Raw genomic sequence first — 16,665 nt, 5'->3', positions numbered from 1 at the left:
GGGCCAGGGACCAGGTTCCGCTGCTTCGGTGTGAAAGCGCCTATCGAAGGAACATGAAACAGCAACCATATGGCTACGTGTGCTGTTGTCAAGTTTTATTTTTTTACATTATTAATCACAGCACTCCTGTAGCTGTACATAAGTCTGCACATATAAACACACAGACGTATATGTATATATATATATAAATAGCTGCAGACCATAGCTCAATTTATGGGCATAATAATAATAGTAATAATAATAATAATCATATTGCAAACTGCAGCCTGGTTCTTCCCTGTTCCTCATTAATGAAGGGCTTCTTCCTTGCTTTTTGGGACTTCAGTCCTGCTTGTAGGATCCTGATATGAACTGTCCTAGCAGTGCACCTCACACCTGCACTTAATGCTCCCCGTTCCATTTGAAGTTCACTTGATGTCATCCTCCGATTCATGAGAAACTGTCTGATAAGTTAACGGTCACCTCTGCTGATAGAAAGTCTCTTCCGCCCTTTACCTGGCTGGTTTCTGGTCATTCCCAGTGCCTGCTGCTTCACCTTTTTCTTGTGCACTGCGGTCTTAGAAATTTTGAACCTGGAAGCAGCCTGCTTCTTAGCAAAGCTTTCGGCCAGCAGAACCACGATTAAACCAGGATTTAAAAATGCAGATTTGTGGTCTATTCATTTTTTCCATGACTGTGTGTGTGTGTGTGTATAGTTTTCTGCTAAGCGAAACATGTACTATTTGCTTACATTTTGTATCCACTTTGGACAAATATTTACTGTGTTCCCTAAATCGGCCTCTTTGTAGCAAACACACTCACACTCACAGTTGCACTCACAATCACACTTACAAGCACACTCACAGACACACTCACACTAATGGCCTCCCCAGAGGTCAGGCAAACAGCCCCCCCTGGACAGACCTTTGTTCTGTGCAGAAACTGCATGCATTGCTTCATCCACTGTGGGTGTCTATAGATTTAAAAACACCTTAGTTTCACTTGACTGCGAGCTTATTTTATTGCCTACGTCTGCTGCTGTTTCCTGTAAAGTTGTAGATTTAATAAGTAAGCAAACTTTGATATGATTTTTTTAACATACAACCCATACGCTGTTGCCGTGGCGATGCTGGAGGAGGTTCTGCTCCTGATGCAAGGAGTATTGCTAGGCCCTGGGATCTTCACACCCCTGTACTTCATTAGCCTGAAGTGTCCACTGCTGGCTACCAGATGATGCAGGATCCAGCCGATTCCACCAATCCCAGGCACCCCACTCCTACGGGAGTCACAGAGATGCAGCTGAACCAGGGCAGCTGCGCAGTGGAGTCCTTGGCGGCTGGAGTGGAGCGATTGTGTCGTCCGTGTGAAAGCAGGCGCAGACGACATCCATATTTGGGTAATGAGGCAGGTCTCACCTGCGCATGCCTCCCCAGGTGGGATCGACTGCAGTGCAGCAGTGCATGGCGCATAGGTGCATCTGCTCTACGCAGGCGCTGCAGAAATGTGTCCTAATTGTGTATGAGCTTTCGGATGACTTGATGCAATGGTTGGGTGCATTTCCTTGGCAGAGGCACACCAGGTGAGGGAGGTCACCAATGCTGTCCTTGGTGTAAGCCTCGGAGCCTTGCATGTGATTGGTTAATATTCTGAACAGCCCCTCTGAGGTTGTCTGGCACTTATCCTCAGCATGGGCCTGGTTCTCCAGTTGCTCACAGGCACTGCACTTGTGGCCATGTATTTGTGGCAGTTTACTAAGACGATCATTCCTGGTGGGGTCAGAGGATGCAGTGTCCATGCTGATGCTCAGTTCTGTGCTTAATCTCAGATCCAGATTCTCCCGCACAGTGGCCACCTTGTTGTCCGAACATCTCTCCACGATCTCCCTCTTGATTTTTATGGGCATGCTTGACTTACGAGGCTTCTTCTTTGTTACAGGGCCGAGGGCACGCTGTTGATCCGCAGGACCTGATGAGATCACACTAGGTTGGGAGGGGTGGACACCTAGCGTGATTGCACCCTCCACCGGCAAACCAAGGTCACTGCAGTGGAGGCGCACAGTTGGCTGTTTTGTCCTCAGATTTGTGGACAGTGTCTCGCTTTGGCCCTGTGGCTTGGGGACAGAGACATGAGGTGTGTACTCAGTGGGGGTGGCCTGTTTTGGGGGGCAGATAGGAGCCATATTCAATCTCTTATTCATATTGGATCTCTTCTCTCCACCTAGTGGTGCACTGGTGTGCGAGCCATCCCTTAGGGTCCCCATCCGGGTGTTGGGGTTCAAGGGCGTATGCAGGCGCGGGTTGGGGTTGGCACTGTGTCGGTTGCGACTGCGCAATGAGCTGAACACCATGTTGCAGCCCTGCACAGTGCAGCAATGCTTCACCTTCAGATGCACGGCATTGTAATGGATCTTCAGCGTGCCCTTGTCGTAGAAGGTCTTCTTGCAGGTGCTGCAGAAGACCCTGCCCTTCTTGAAGCCACTTCCACTGTTGCTGCTATTTTCCGTGGCTCTAGTCTTCTTCTTGGGGAATATGTGCATGGGGTCAAAGGTCAAAGGGGTTTCCGAAGCAGCGGTGACAGCTAGTTTGGCTGGAGCAGGTTGGCGGTTCCTCTCCTCTTCTGGGGTAAAAAGAACAAAGTTGCTCTTCGTGTCTGGATCTTCCTCTTTCGGGCCTGGCCCTGGCTGGAACAGCCTGGCAGTAGGGGAGGAGCATGGCAGTGGGGTGGGTGTTGAGCTCAGGTAGTGGAGAGGAAACATAAAGGTCATGTTGGTGAGCAACGTCATGTTGAAGGGATGCCTTTCCCCAGCAGGCTCCTTCCTGGCAGCAGCAGGGTGTCCTGGCCAGCAGGGGTCGCTGTTCTCGGGGGTGGCCCCCATGTATAATTCACTGCTGTGATCAGACAAGGGACCAGCCAGCCCCCCCTGGGCTGCCATGAGCTCCGCGATGGACCTGGTTTCACCAAAGCGCAGGAACTGCTGCAGTGTCGCAACCTCCTCCTCGAAGGTCATCATCGCCCAGCGGTCCAAGATCTTTCCCGTGACATCCTGCAGAGCCAGTGGAGACGATACAGCCCAGTCATATCACTGGGAGTAATGGTGCTCCCAGGAGAATAGGGGTTATACTTAATTACACATGTATTTATTTTTCATTTAATTGCCACTGACAACTGACAGCCCCATTTACATACATGCAAACCTATATTAACTACTTGAAAATGCATGTATTATCAGATAAGCATTATGTAGAGTGAATAATATTGTAATATCTTGTAAGACGAGTGCATGTCAAGGACTGATAAGTCCATTCCGTGGCTACATAACCCCTTCTGCATCAGGGCTCGATGCCTGTGTGACATATTACTCTCGTGATCATCATCAAAATTATCTGCCATTTGTGCCACAGTGGCACTTTTGTTGGTTTTCATCAGAAAGGAGAGCCTTTGTTGAAATCTTATATTTATGAGTCCTGCCCGCCCAACACCCTGTCAGCAGTTTATGGTTTTTCCCTCCTCGGACCGCTCTCAGTAGGGTCTCACCACGCCTGACCATGAGCGCTCCACAAGCCTTGCCGAACTGCGAAGAAAGACTAGTTACGACATACAGGAACTGACCCGTACAGCGAGGAAAGACTAGTTACGGCTTACAGTAACTGGGCCATACTGCGAAGAGAGACTAGTTACAGCTTACAGGGACTGAGCCATACTGCGAAGAGAGACTAGTTACGGCTTACAGGAACTGAGCCGTACTGTGAAGAGAGACTCGCTACGGTATACAGTAACTGGGCCATACTGCAAAGAGAGACTAGTTACGGCTTACAGGGACTGAGCCATACTGTGAAGAGAGACTCGCTACGGTATACAGTAACTGGGCCATACTGCGAAGAGAGACTAGTTACGGCTTACAGGGACTGAGCCATACTGCGAAGAGAGACTAGTTACGACATACAGGAACTGACCCGTACAGCGAGGAAAGACTAGTTACAGCTTACAGGAACTGAGCCGTACTGTGAAGAGAGACTCGCTACGGTATACAGTAACTGGGCCATACTGCAAAGAGAGACTAGTTACGGCTTACAGGGACTGATCCATACTGCGAAGAGAGACTAGTTACGACATACAGGAACTGACCCGTACAGCGAAGAAAGACTAGTTACGGCATACAGGAACTGAGCCGAACTGCGAAGAGAGACTAGTTACAACATACAGGAACTGACCCTTACAGCAAAGAAAGACTAGTTACGGCTTACAGGGACTGAGCCATACTGTGAAGATAGACTAGTTACGGCTTACAGGGACTGAGCCATACTGTGAAGAAAGACTAGTTACGGTTTACAGGGACTGAGCCATACTGTGAAGATAGACTAGTTACGGCTTACAGGGACTGAGCCATACTGTGAAGAGAGACTAGTTACGGCTTACAGGGACTGAGGCATACTGCGAAGAGAGACTAGTTACGACATACAGGAACTGACCCGTACAGCGAAGAAAGACTAGTTACGGCATACAGGAACTGAGCCGAACTGCGAAGAGAGACTAGTTACAACATACAGGAACTGACCCTTACAGCGAAGAAAGACTAGTTACGGCTTACAGGGACTGAGCCATACTGTGAAGATAGACTAGTTACGGCTTACAGGGACTGAGCCATACTGTGAAGAGAGACTAGTTACGGCTTACAGGGACTGAGCCATACTGTGAAGAAAGACTAGTTACGGCTTACAGGGACTGAGCCATACTGTGAATAGAGACTAGTTACGGCTTACAGGGACTGAGCCATACTGCGAAGAAAGACTAGTTACGGCTTACAGGGACTGAGCCATACTGTGAATAAAGACTAGTTACGGCTTACAGGAACTGAGTCATACTGTGAAGAAAGACTAGTTACGGTTTACAGGGACTGAGCCATACTGTGAAGAAAGACTAGTTACGGCTTACAGGGACTGAGCCATACTGCGAATAAAGACTAGTTACGGCTTACAGGGACTGAGCCATACTGCGAAGAAAGACTAGTTACGGCTTACAGGGACTGAGCCATACTGCAAAGAAAGACTAGTTACGGCTTACAGGGACTGAGCCATACTGCGAAGAAAGACTAGTTACGGCTTACAGGAACTGAGTCATACTGCGAAGAGAGACTAGTTACGGCTTACAGGAACTGAGTCATACTGCGAAGAGAGACTAGTTACGGCTTACAGGGACTGAGCCATACTGCGAAGAAAGACTAGTTACGGCTTACAGGAACTGAGTCATACTGCGAAGAGAGACTAGTTACGGCTTACAGGAACTGAGTCATACTGCGAAGAGAGACTAGTTACGGCTTACAGGAACTGAGTCATACTGCGAAGAGAGACTAGTTACGGCTTACAGGAACTGAGTCATACTGTGAAGAGAGACTAGTTACGGCTTACAGGGACTGAGCCGTACTGTGAAGAGAGACTCGCTACGGTATACAGTAACTGGGCCATACTGCAAAGAGAGACTAGTTACGGCTTACAGGGACTGAGCCATACTGTGAAGAGAGACTCGCTACGGTATACAGTAACTGGGCCATACTGCGAAGAGAGACTAGTTACGGCTTACAGGGACTGAGCCATACTGCGAAGAGAGACTAGTTACGACATACAGGAACTGACCCGTACAGCGAGGAAAGACTAGTTACAGCTTACAGGAACTGAGCCGTACTGTGAAGAGAGACTCGCTACGGTATACAGTAACTGGGCCATACTGCAAAGAGAGACTAGTTACGGCTTACAGGGACTGAGCCATACTGCGAAGAGAGACTAGTTACGACATACAGGAACTGACCCGTACAGCGAAGAAAGACTAGTTACGGCATACAGGAACTGAGCCGAACTGCGAAGAGAGACTAGTTACAACATACAGGAACTGACCCTTACAGCGAAGAAAGACTAGTTACGGCTTACAGGGACTGAGCCATACTGTGAAGATAGACTAGTTACGGCTTACAGGGACTGAGCCATACTGCGAATAAAGACTAGTTACGGCTTACAGGGACTGAGCCATACTGTGAAGATAGACTAGTTACGGCTTACAGGGACTGAGCCATACTGCGAATAAAGACTAGTTACGGCTTACAGGGACTGAGCCATACTGCGAAGAAAGACTAGTTACGGCTTACAGGGACTGAGCCATACTGCAAAGAAAGACTAGTTACGGCTTACAGGGACTGAGCCATACTGCGAAGAAAGACTAGTTACGGCTTACAGGAACTGAGTCATACTGCGAAGAGAGACTAGTTACGGCTTACAGGAACTGAGTCATACTGCGAAGAGAGACTAGTTACGGCTTACAGGAACTGAGTCATACTGCGAAGAGAGACTAGTTACGGCTTACAGGGACTGAGCCATACTGCGAAGACAGACTAGTTACGGCTTACAGGAACTGAGTCATACTGCGAAGAGAGACTAGTTACGGCTTACAGGAACTGAGTCATACTGCGAAGAGAGACTAGTTACGGCTTACAGGAACTGAGTCATACTGCGAAGAGAGACTAGTTACGGCTTACAGGAACTGAGTCATACTGTGAAGAGAGACTAGTTACGGCTTACAGGGACTGAGCCGTACTGTGAAGAGAGACTCGCTACGGTATACAGTAACTGGGCCATACTGCAAAGAGAGACTAGTTACGGCTTACAGGGACTGAGCCATACTGTGAAGAGAGACTCGCTACGGTATACAGTAACTGGGCCATACTGCGAAGAGAGACTAGTTACGGCTTACAGGGACTGAGCCATACTGCGAAGAGAGACTAGTTACGACATACAGGAACTGACCCGTACAGCGAGGAAAGACTAGTTACAGCTTACAGGAACTGAGCCGTACTGTGAAGAGAGACTCGCTACGGTATACAGTAACTGGGCCATACTGCAAAGAGAGACTAGTTACGGCTTACAGGGACTGAGCCATACTGCGAAGAGAGACTAGTTACGACATACAGGAACTGACCCGTACAGCGAAGAAAGACTAGTTACGGCATACAGGAACTGAGCCGAACTGCGAAGAGAGACTAGTTACAACATACAGGAACTGACCCTTACAGCGAAGAAAGACTAGTTACGGCTTACAGGGACTGAGCCATACTGTGAAGATAGACTAGTTACGGCTTACAGGGACTGAGCCATACTGTGAAGAGAGACTAGTTACGGCTTACAGGGACTGAGGCATACTGTGAAGAAAGACTAGTTACGGCTTACAGGGACTGAGGCATACTGTGAAGAAAGACTAGTTACGGCTTACAGGGACTGAGCCATACTGTGAAGAAAGACTAGTTACGGCTTACAGGGACTGAGCCATACTGTGAATAGAGACTAGTTACGGCTTACAGGGACTGAGCCATACTGCGAAGAAAGACTAGTTACGGCTTACAGGGACTGAGCCATACTGTGAATAAAGACTAGTTACGGCTTACAGGAACTGAGTCATACTGTGAAGAAAGACTAGTTACGGTTTACAGGGACTGAGCCATACTGTGAAGAAAGACTAGTTACGGCTTACAGGGACTGAGCCATACTGCGAATAAAGACTAGTTACGGCTTACAGGGACTGAGCCATACTGCGAAGAAAGACTAGTTACGGCTTACAGGGACTGAGCCATACTGCGAAGAAAGACTAGTTACGGCTTACAGGGACTGAGCCATACTGCGAAGAAAGACTAGTTACGGCTTACAGGGACTGAGCCATACTGCGAAGAAAGACTAGTTACGGCTTACAGGGACTGAGCCATACTGCGAAGAAAGACTAGTTACGGCTTACAGGAACTGAGTCATACTGCGAAGAGAGACTAGTTACGGCTTACAGGAACTGAGTCATACTGCGAAGAGAGACTAGTTACGGCTTACAGGAACTGAGTCATACTGCGAAGAGAGACTAGTTACGGCTTACAGGAACTGAGTCATACTGCGAAGAGAGACTAGTTACGGCTTACAGGAACTGAGTCATACTGCGAAGAGAGACTAGTTACGGCTTACAGGGACTGAGCCATACTGCGAAGAAAGACTAGTTACGGCTTACAGGAACTGAGTCATACTGCGAAGAGAGACTAGTTACGGCTTACAGGAACTGAGTCATACTGTGAAGAGAGACTAGTTACGGCTTACAGGAACTGAGTCATACTGTGAAGAGAGACTAGTTACGGCTTACAGGGACTGAGCCATACTGCGAAGAGAGACTAGTTACGGCTTACAGGGACTGAGCCCTACTGTGAAGAGAGACTAGTTACGGCTTACAGGAACTGAGTCATACTGCGAAGAGAGACTAGTTACGGCTTACAGGGACTGAGCCATACTGTGAAGAGAGACTAGTTACGGCTTACAGGGACTGAGCCATACTGTGAAGAGAGACTAGTTACGGCTTACAGGGACTGAGCCATACTGTGAAGAGAGACTAGTTACGGCTTACAGGAACTGAGTCATACTGTGAAGAGAGACTAGTTACGGCTTACAGGGACTGAGTCATACTGCGAAGAGAGACTAGTTACGGCTTACAGGAACTGAGCCATACTGTGAAGAGAGACTAGTTACGGCTTACAGGAACTGAGTCATACTGTGAAGAGAGACTAGTTACGGCTTACAGGGACTGAGTCATACTGTGAAGAGAGACTAGTTACGGCTTACAGGAACTGGGCCATACTGTGAAGAGAGACTAGTTACGGCTTACAGGGACTGGGCCATACTGTGAAGAGAGACTAGTTACGGCTTACAGGAACTGGGCCATACTGTGAAGAGAGACTAGTTACGGCTTACAGGGACTGGGCCATACTGTGAAGAGAGACTAGTTACGGCTTACAGGGACTGGGCCATACTGTCAAGAGAGACTAGTTACGACATACAGGGACTGAGCCATACTGTGAAGAGAGACTAGCTACAGCGCAGTTCCAGGTTGCTTCAGTTTTCCACTGCAGAAGGGTCAGCTTGGTAAAGGGAAGAGGTGCTTACATACTGTTGACACCATGTTCGTCTTCATTTACTATGTGCTAATTTCCTAATAATCTCGTACATCTGTGAGAATCTGTCGGTTATGTTGCATCAAACGCTAGCAGAATTAGCATTCACTTGTGAAAATTTGCCATACAAATCCATTCTGTTCAGCTGTGGAAGTTTGGTCATACTTTCGGCCCTGCTAGTAAACCGGGCCATGTCAGCGCGGGTATGGCTTGGGTACGGCTCCGGTACGGTTTGTGTTCTGCTCGGGTACGGCTTGGGTATGGCTTGGGTATGGCTTAGGTACAGCTCGGGCACGGTTCGGCTTCTGCTCGGGTATGGCTTGGGTATGGCTTGGGTATGGCTTAGGTACAGCTCGGGTACGGCTCGGGTACGGCTCGGGTATGGCTTGGGTATGGCTTAGGTACAGCTCGGGTACGGCTCGGGTACGGCTCGGGTACGGCTCGGGCACGGTTCGGCTTCTGCTCGGGTACGGCTTGGGTATGGCTTGGGTATGGCTTAGGTACGGCTCGGGGTACGGTTCGGGTTCTGCTCGGGTACGGCTCGGGCACGGTTCGGCTTCTGCTCGGGTATGGCTTGGGTATGGCTTAGGTACAGCTCGGGTACGGCTCGGGTATGGCTTGGGTATGGCTTAGGTACAGCTCGGGTACGGCTCGGGTATGGCTTGGGTATGGCTCGGGCACGGTTCGGCTTCTGCTCGGGTACGGCTTGGGTATGGCTTGGGTATGGCTTAGGTACGGCTCGGGGTACGGTTCGGGTTCTGCTCGGGTACGGCTTGGGTATGGCTTGGATGCTTTAAACTGGAAAACCGCTCGTTCGCAGTACAGCTCGGTTCTTGGCGGAAGTTGGAAAGGTTTTAATGGCACAAACTAATTATGTAAAAAAATGGTGCATTTGGTAATATTAATCTAGGAATCTCAGCAGTAGCATGAATTTGATCATTCGTTTGTTGGGCTGAAGACTGAAAATGTGTGTCAGAGCTACGAGGCAGGCGCGCTCTGCCTTCAGCTGGCGTCGGCCGCCCATGCGGTCACCTGCAGGATGTATCCGCGCATGTAGTCCTGCAGCGTCCAGCCCAGCGTGGCCAGCATGCGCCCCACCTCGTCCCGCCGCAGCACGCTGAGCAGCCGGTCCAACAGGATCTTGAGCCGCACTGGGACGGCCTGGGTGCCGAAGAGCATCAGGCTGCAGACGTCAAAGGCCGTCCCAGACCGCACTGCCTCCACCGGGCCGACCTGCTGCTCTGCTGTCAGCCTGCTCAGAGCTGCAGGGTGCAGGGCACGTATCAGGACAGCAGGGCGGCGTGGTCACTAAGACGCTGGGCAGGTAGGTACAGCTACAAACTGCATTTTACCCACCTCTAAGTGTGTGTGTGTGTGTGTGTGTGTGTGTGTGTGTGTTGTATACAGTGCTCACAGAAAGTCTTGGGACTCTTAATTCAGTTAAAATTTTGCATATTTATTGGTTTATAACAAAAGTCATTACTTTATTCATTTGTTTACAAAAAATAGTTTTAAGTAAAACTTTCATTTCAAGTAGTAATCAATTGACACCCAAATTATAGTTGTAAAAGAGCTGTTCTGAGTTATAAAGTTCACTGAAAATCAGTGCTTTTTAATTAGTAACACCTCTGCAATAACATAAAACACCAAATATTTGTGTTTAATATCCCTTTGGGAGCCAGTTACTACAACTGCAATTAATATCGAAATGGTAAAAACAGAACTGAATGAGCCAAAACAAAATTAAGACATTTAATAAAAAGAAAATGTCTGTGTACAATATATGTGCCGATATGTTAAACATTACTTGTCAATTAACTTTTTTTTATGAGACCAGTAAATGTGCAATATTTTTACAGAATTAAGCAAGCGTCCCAAAACACAGTGTTAGCAATGTGTGTGTGTGTGTGTGTGTGTGTATACATTAGCATGTTTATATGCATAGATGTAAACTGTCAGTTTGTTTTAAATATCGTATATTTAATATCACTGGTAGCTAAATCCCTGATATCCCATGCAGGACGTTCCCCTGCTTTGTGCCCTCACCATTCTGGCTTAGGAATCAGGCCATCAGATGGATGGATGGATGAATGGATGGAAGGATGGATGCAGGTAAATAAAACCAAAAGGTTTTTTTCACACAAAATATTTAAATTATGAGGAGAGAGGTCATGTCAGGTCACCGGCCGGGCTCACCGTGAGCTACCCATCCGTGCCGGCAGAGGTCACACTGCCGTGTTCTCAGCCTCCCCGGTTTGAAGCTCTTACAGCCACAGTCCACCAGGGTGCAGCAGATTGCCTGGGGAGGGCAGAGACACCCACATTAATGCAAAAAGCAATGAAAGAGCAGGGCCTCTCGAGCTGTTCTCACTGATAACGCACAGGTCACTGGCCATGTTTTCAAATGGTACCATTTAGATTAATGTTTCTGTGTCTGCTCTGAGCACCATGCCAGCCCCTGGGAGCAGAGGGGAGGATAACAGGATCTGAGCATTGCAGATGCGCTGACGCTTCCTTCACCTAGAGGGTGCTGTTGCACCGCAAGTGGCAGTCTGTCCCCTGGGATGCAGCGCGTGCAATGCAGGCTCTGCTCCTTTCCAAAGATGAACCTGAATGCGACCTGCACTCGTGACAGGCCTGCTGTGAGCACGCAGTGCGAGACAGATGGGGAGCAAACCTGGGATCAAAATAACTGGCATAATGAAGCGGGGGTTTTTAAGGAAAACTGTATCACTGCAGATGTGGGTTTTTTTTTTTTTGTTATTTTTAGGTATAAGGATAACACCTCGAGTTACTGCTTCACCCCCCACCACCCCCCACCCAGTGGTCCCTGGGGATTGTCTCTAGCTCTCATTTTCCACTTTTGGTGGCCTTTTCTAAACCATTCATCCTATCTCTGTCAGTTTGGAATTAATCTCCAAGATTCTCTGTGACACAAATCTGGCCAAAAACAGGAGATTCCCAATGCAGGGAGTTTTACATGCCACCTCGGAGCTATACACCCCTATAGTTACTCCCATAAACACAGTAATTCAAAGCGGCATGTATGACAGCAGGAGAGCAGGACTTTATACTGACCTTCATTGACTAAGCAAACACTTATGCTGCATTGTTCCATTTGAACTGGGAAGTTGGAATTTCTGAGTTCCTACATGGAAAATTCAACTGGAACCTCTGCAACCCCAACCTCAGAATTCCAGACGGCTGCACAATTCATCAACAGAAGTGGAAGTTGTAATTATATACCGTGTATTAGCCCTTATATCTCATATTGTCTCATTAAATTGGGCGTACACAGTACAGGACTTATTGTTACAGTGTTTGTATGTTTGTAATGTGTTGTCAACTGATATTGGCAACAACACACCTGGCTATAACTTGGGCCTGTTTTAGAAAACAGTATTTCTTGCTTAGCTGGATAACTTGTCAGATTCAAGGCAGTCTTAGCTAAATGTAAGTGAACGTAGATAAAGGCCATTTAAACTTAAATCTGACACGTTGCCCAGCTAAGCAATAAATCCTGCTGTTTGAAACAGGTCCCTGGTATTGCAAAATGGCTTTCCAATCATGACTTGTGTACTGGAACACAGTTAACTCAGGTGTGATGTCATTCCCAGCTATGACTTCCGATCATCGATGTAAATGTAACACAGCATTATCTCAGGCTTGATCACTTCCCTGGGGATATCTCGGAGTAGACTGAGGCTATTGGCCTTGCTTGAGTTTTTTTGGTGTCCCCCCCCATGCTAATTGTTCTGTAGTTAGTCAAACCTGTTTTCCCTACATGTTTGTGATATCCCCCGAAAATCATGTCACACCTGAGAAGGTGACACCAGATAGCGCGTTTTGGGAAAGTAACACTGGATAACACGCCTCGGGAAAGTGACACCGGTTAGCGTGCCTCAGGAAAGTGACACCGGTTAGCGTGCCTCAGGAAAGTGACACCAGATTGGGAACCTTGGGAAAGTGACACCGGATGGCGCGCCTCGGGAAAGTGACACCGGATGGCGCGCCTCGGGAAAGTGACACCGGATGGCGCGCCTCGGGATAGTGACACCGGTTAGCGTGCCTCAGGAAAGTGACACCAGATTGGGAACCTTGGGAAAGTGACACAGGATAGTGCGCCTCGGGAAAGTGACACCGGATGGCGCGCCTCGGGAAAGTGACACCGGATGGCGCGCCTCGGGAAAGTGACACCAGATTGGGAACCTTGGGAAAGTGACACAGGATAGTGCGCCTCGGGAAAGTGACACCGGATGGCACGCCTCGGGATAGTGACACCGGTTAGTGCGCCTCGGGAAAGTGATACCGGATAGCGCGCCTCCGGAAAGTAACACCAGATAACACGCCTCAGGAAAGTGATACCGGTTAGCGCACCTCGGGAAAGTGACACTGGTTAGCGTGCCTCGGGGAAGTCACACCGGATTGGGAACCTTCGGAAAGTAACACCGGATGGTGCGCCTCGGGAAAGTGACACCGGATGGCGTGCCTCGGGAAAGTGACAATGGATGGCGTGCCTCGGGAAAGTGACACCGGATTGGGAACCTTGGGAAAGTAACACCGGATGGCGCGCCTCGGGAAAGTAACACCGGATAACACACCTCGAGAAAGTGACACCGGATAGTGTGCCTCAACCCTGCAGAACCCAGCTGTGCAATGACAAATTCCCCACAGCCCTCAGGGTATCCGAAATGTGTCAACACCACTTACATTTGTTGCCTTGTGACACCATGTTTATCGGTGGGTTTTTAATTTAATTATGAGCGTAGAGTACTTGTGTCCGGAAATGCATCCTGTCTAGTCTGCAATTATCATAGCGTTCCTATTGATCCTGAAAATTAAGGCTGTTAATGGGGTCTTTCCATTTGTTTGTGTCTGCCTTAGAGTTTAGGACTCAGACGGATGCCTGTGTCAGCCCTGTCATACTAACTCCATGTTAACATTACTGGGCCTTTAAGCAGAATGTTGGGGCAAAGGGGTAACAGTGGAGTCATTCCTAAGTGAGTACAGACTGCGCATCACGCACTGCGGCTGTTTGTAACTAAAAGTGAGATGGGAGCAGCCAACTGAATAGACGTCATTCGCACTTCTGGAGGGAGGAACGATACCTGTCTGATTTAATCTGAACATGCCAGTATGCTGTCTGCAGCCTCTGAGAATTTGCAACAGCCAGGCAGCGCAGGTTAATGGATCCAGTGCCAGCGGCTCTCATTCCTCTCCCAGAAAGAGCACGGTGTCCAGAAAACCCCCAGCTGTGTAAAGTTTATCGGGAATAACTCAGTGCTTCCTGAAACTAAGACAGATTCTCTCATACACACTCCATGTGTTCATACCCAGAGATCAGGTCTTGCCACCGCAATGCAAACATTTGTGGCTCCCGCCAAGTGACCCCTCTGCTTACGGAGCCCAGCTGTGACATGCAGATGATTTCCTCTTCAGCTACATTACTAGCCATCTAAAAAAACCAATCAACAGCATCGACACAGTAAGGATGCACTTAAGACCTGGCAGAGCTCGGGAATGTTATCTGCCTGGACCCCCAGGTCCAAACATCTGAAAGGTCTCATCCCTACGAGCTGTAAGAACTTCACAGCCCTGCAGGATGTCATCGCGGGGTTCAGGCTGTAACATGATGGATAGTCACGAGCTGCTACGGTGTGAGATTCCATAGTCAGGTGATACAGCAGGGGGCTGAGGGCCGCTGACGCTCGCTGAACCTCTCAACAAACAGACGACTTTTCCACAGTCTCCCTGTGAACCTCCGTAATGCCACGATGCTGTGTCAATAACCAGGAAGGACCAACCAGCAGATGGCGCCGGGTCTGAGGAACCTTTGACACTTAAAGGTTGCAACTTTGTTTTTGTACTCCTGAGAAAATATTAAATCTGAACTTCTGAGTGTTTAGGGAGATACCGCGTGTTAAGAAGCTTGCGGAAGCTGCCCGTTATAAGTGTACCCATGATACGTTGATCCAAATGCCTCGAGAGCCAAGCTTTCATGGGCTAGAGCTGTCCCCGACCCTGAAAACTACTGCAGAGACGACGTGTCTTTAACTATTAGTTATACACACCAAATGAAACCCCCAGCATGAAATGCTGAGAAATCAGAATTAAATAAGTATACATGAAAATCTTATAGAAATTCAAATTGAAACACAACCTGTAACATGGTGTGATATTAGGACTCACAAAGTGTCTCACAAACAGGGTACATATGTTTAAATCATAAAATTACGCCTTACAAAACAACACCAAACGGTCTTAGTCGCTATACACACCAACTAATTATATTTTTCCCCTGAGTCTTCCCCATTTGACTACTAATGCAAATTATGAATGAAATACTACGAAACCGTTAGAATTAACATTATTAGACAGCTGTCGATTTGCACGAATCTATCTACCTGTTTGTGCACCGAATTACTCTGCGTGCTGGAAATCGTTTATTAGGCAACATCTGAGACAGTGGGTACAGAGAACAAGTGGTTTAACGGAAACCGTTTGAAAGTTAATAGTGACTAAAAGAAAAAAATGTCCTTTATGTACTTCCAAGCCAGGCGCCGTACTGACCTCGGAACGGTCAGAGACAAACTGGTATTAAGAAGGGCACCGAACCAATGCCGATGGCGACACCAGTACACCGCCAGCCGTGAAACGGCACCTGCAGAAATCAGTGGAAACGCCGCAAAAAAGCACGAGGGACAAAATGACAGTGCGAAGATTTATGTGAACACTGATTGATGGGTCTTCTGAGAAAATAAGAGTGATCGACAAAAGTTTCCATTTTGTTAGGCTCTAGCTTTCGAGATTTGCATGGTGTTTAAGCAGAAGCCAATAAAAACGAGTAAAAGCCATTATGCACAGGTTAATTATATTCACTAGAATAATAAAGCAATAAATCGTTCCTTAATCCCAAAAACTTCATTAAGTGACGATAAAGATTTGAAGGCAGCATGCCTGTCTTACCTCGGACATCCTAGTTAAATAGAGGTTTCCGGCACGATCACACAGCCCCCCGCGCCCTCCGGCTCCATCCGCGGAGGCGCCCGCAGCTCCTGCCCACATACTAGCGCAAGAGGCTCCGCGCGGCGGCACTTTCGGCGGCATCACTGGCGCGCACGCCCGCGCACACATGCACACGTCCGGACACTTAATTTCTCACGCGAACGCGCAGCCTGCTAATGCCGACCTTCAACCACTCCCTCTCTTCTTTTCCCCCCACTTAAAAGACTTCACATGTAACGTATAGACACGTGACAAAATAATAATGATATATAATAATTATTATGCAGGGTCACGGGGGTCCGGAGTAAAAACTGGAACAAAAATGGATGGATGTTTAATTATTAAAGACAAAAATTTTAATTCTATATTAATAAATTGACTAAAATTTAATCATGTAACTATAACTACTTATAATGTGTCATACACATTTAATATGCTTTAATATGTTTTATTCAGTCTCTCAGATTTGTACACTATTACTTTTGTGGGTTATGGTTGTGGGTGCCGCGTGAACCGCGTGATCTCCTTCGTTCATGAATTAGTGCATGAATTAAACGTATTAGTGCAGCGGCCGAGATAATTTTGTACACTTAAAAAACTTGATCAAAGAACAAAGCAAGCAAAACCAACCCAGAGTGTTCTGGCGCCCTAGGCAAGATACTGCTGAGCGCTGCCCCTCAGAGCAGCAGAAAACGTATTTTGTCAATTAATTTATATTTAAA

The 16,665-nt window shown here is 47.8% G+C and overlaps 1 protein-coding gene across 1 annotated transcript; it reads right to left on the bottom strand.

Annotated features, from left to right (window-relative positions):
• Positions 1-975: 975 nt before the first annotated feature.
• On the bottom strand, positions 976-16,121 carry LOC111846688 (zinc finger protein basonuclin-1). Its single transcript, XM_023817126.2, has 4 exons — positions 15,905-16,121; positions 11,135-11,237; positions 9,971-10,200; positions 976-3,022 (listed from the first exon to the last, which is right to left on the bottom strand). Exons 1-4 carry the CDS (start codon positions 16,070-16,072, stop codon positions 1,391-1,393), a joined length of 2,133 nt encoding a protein of 710 aa, XP_023672894.2. The 5' UTR covers positions 16,073-16,121; the 3' UTR covers positions 976-1,390.
• Positions 16,122-16,665: the final 544 nt, after the last annotated feature.

Source organism: Paramormyrops kingsleyae, chromosome 13 (genome assembly GCF_048594095.1).
Source record: "Paramormyrops kingsleyae isolate MSU_618 chromosome 13, PKINGS_0.4, whole genome shotgun sequence".
In the NCBI taxonomy this organism is placed as follows: domain Eukaryota; kingdom Metazoa; phylum Chordata; class Actinopteri; order Osteoglossiformes; family Mormyridae; genus Paramormyrops; species Paramormyrops kingsleyae.
This window is presented reverse-complemented; position numbering and strand designations above follow the sequence as displayed.

Excerpts from the sequence above, each read along its gene's own strand:
- LOC111846688 (XM_023817126.2), bottom strand. The coding sequence starts at position 16,072 with ATGTGTGCGCGGGCGTGCGCGCCAGTGATGCCGCCGAAAGTGCCGCCG. Across the intron at positions 11,238-15,904 it reads ATTTAACTAGGATGTCCGAG|GCAATCTGCTGCACCCTGGT; the intron begins GTAAGACAGGCA and ends TGCCCTCCCCAG. Across the intron at positions 10,201-11,134 it reads GCACGGATGGGTAGCTCACG|CTCTGAGCAGGCTGACAGCA; the intron begins GTGAGCCCGGCC and ends TGCACCCTGCAG.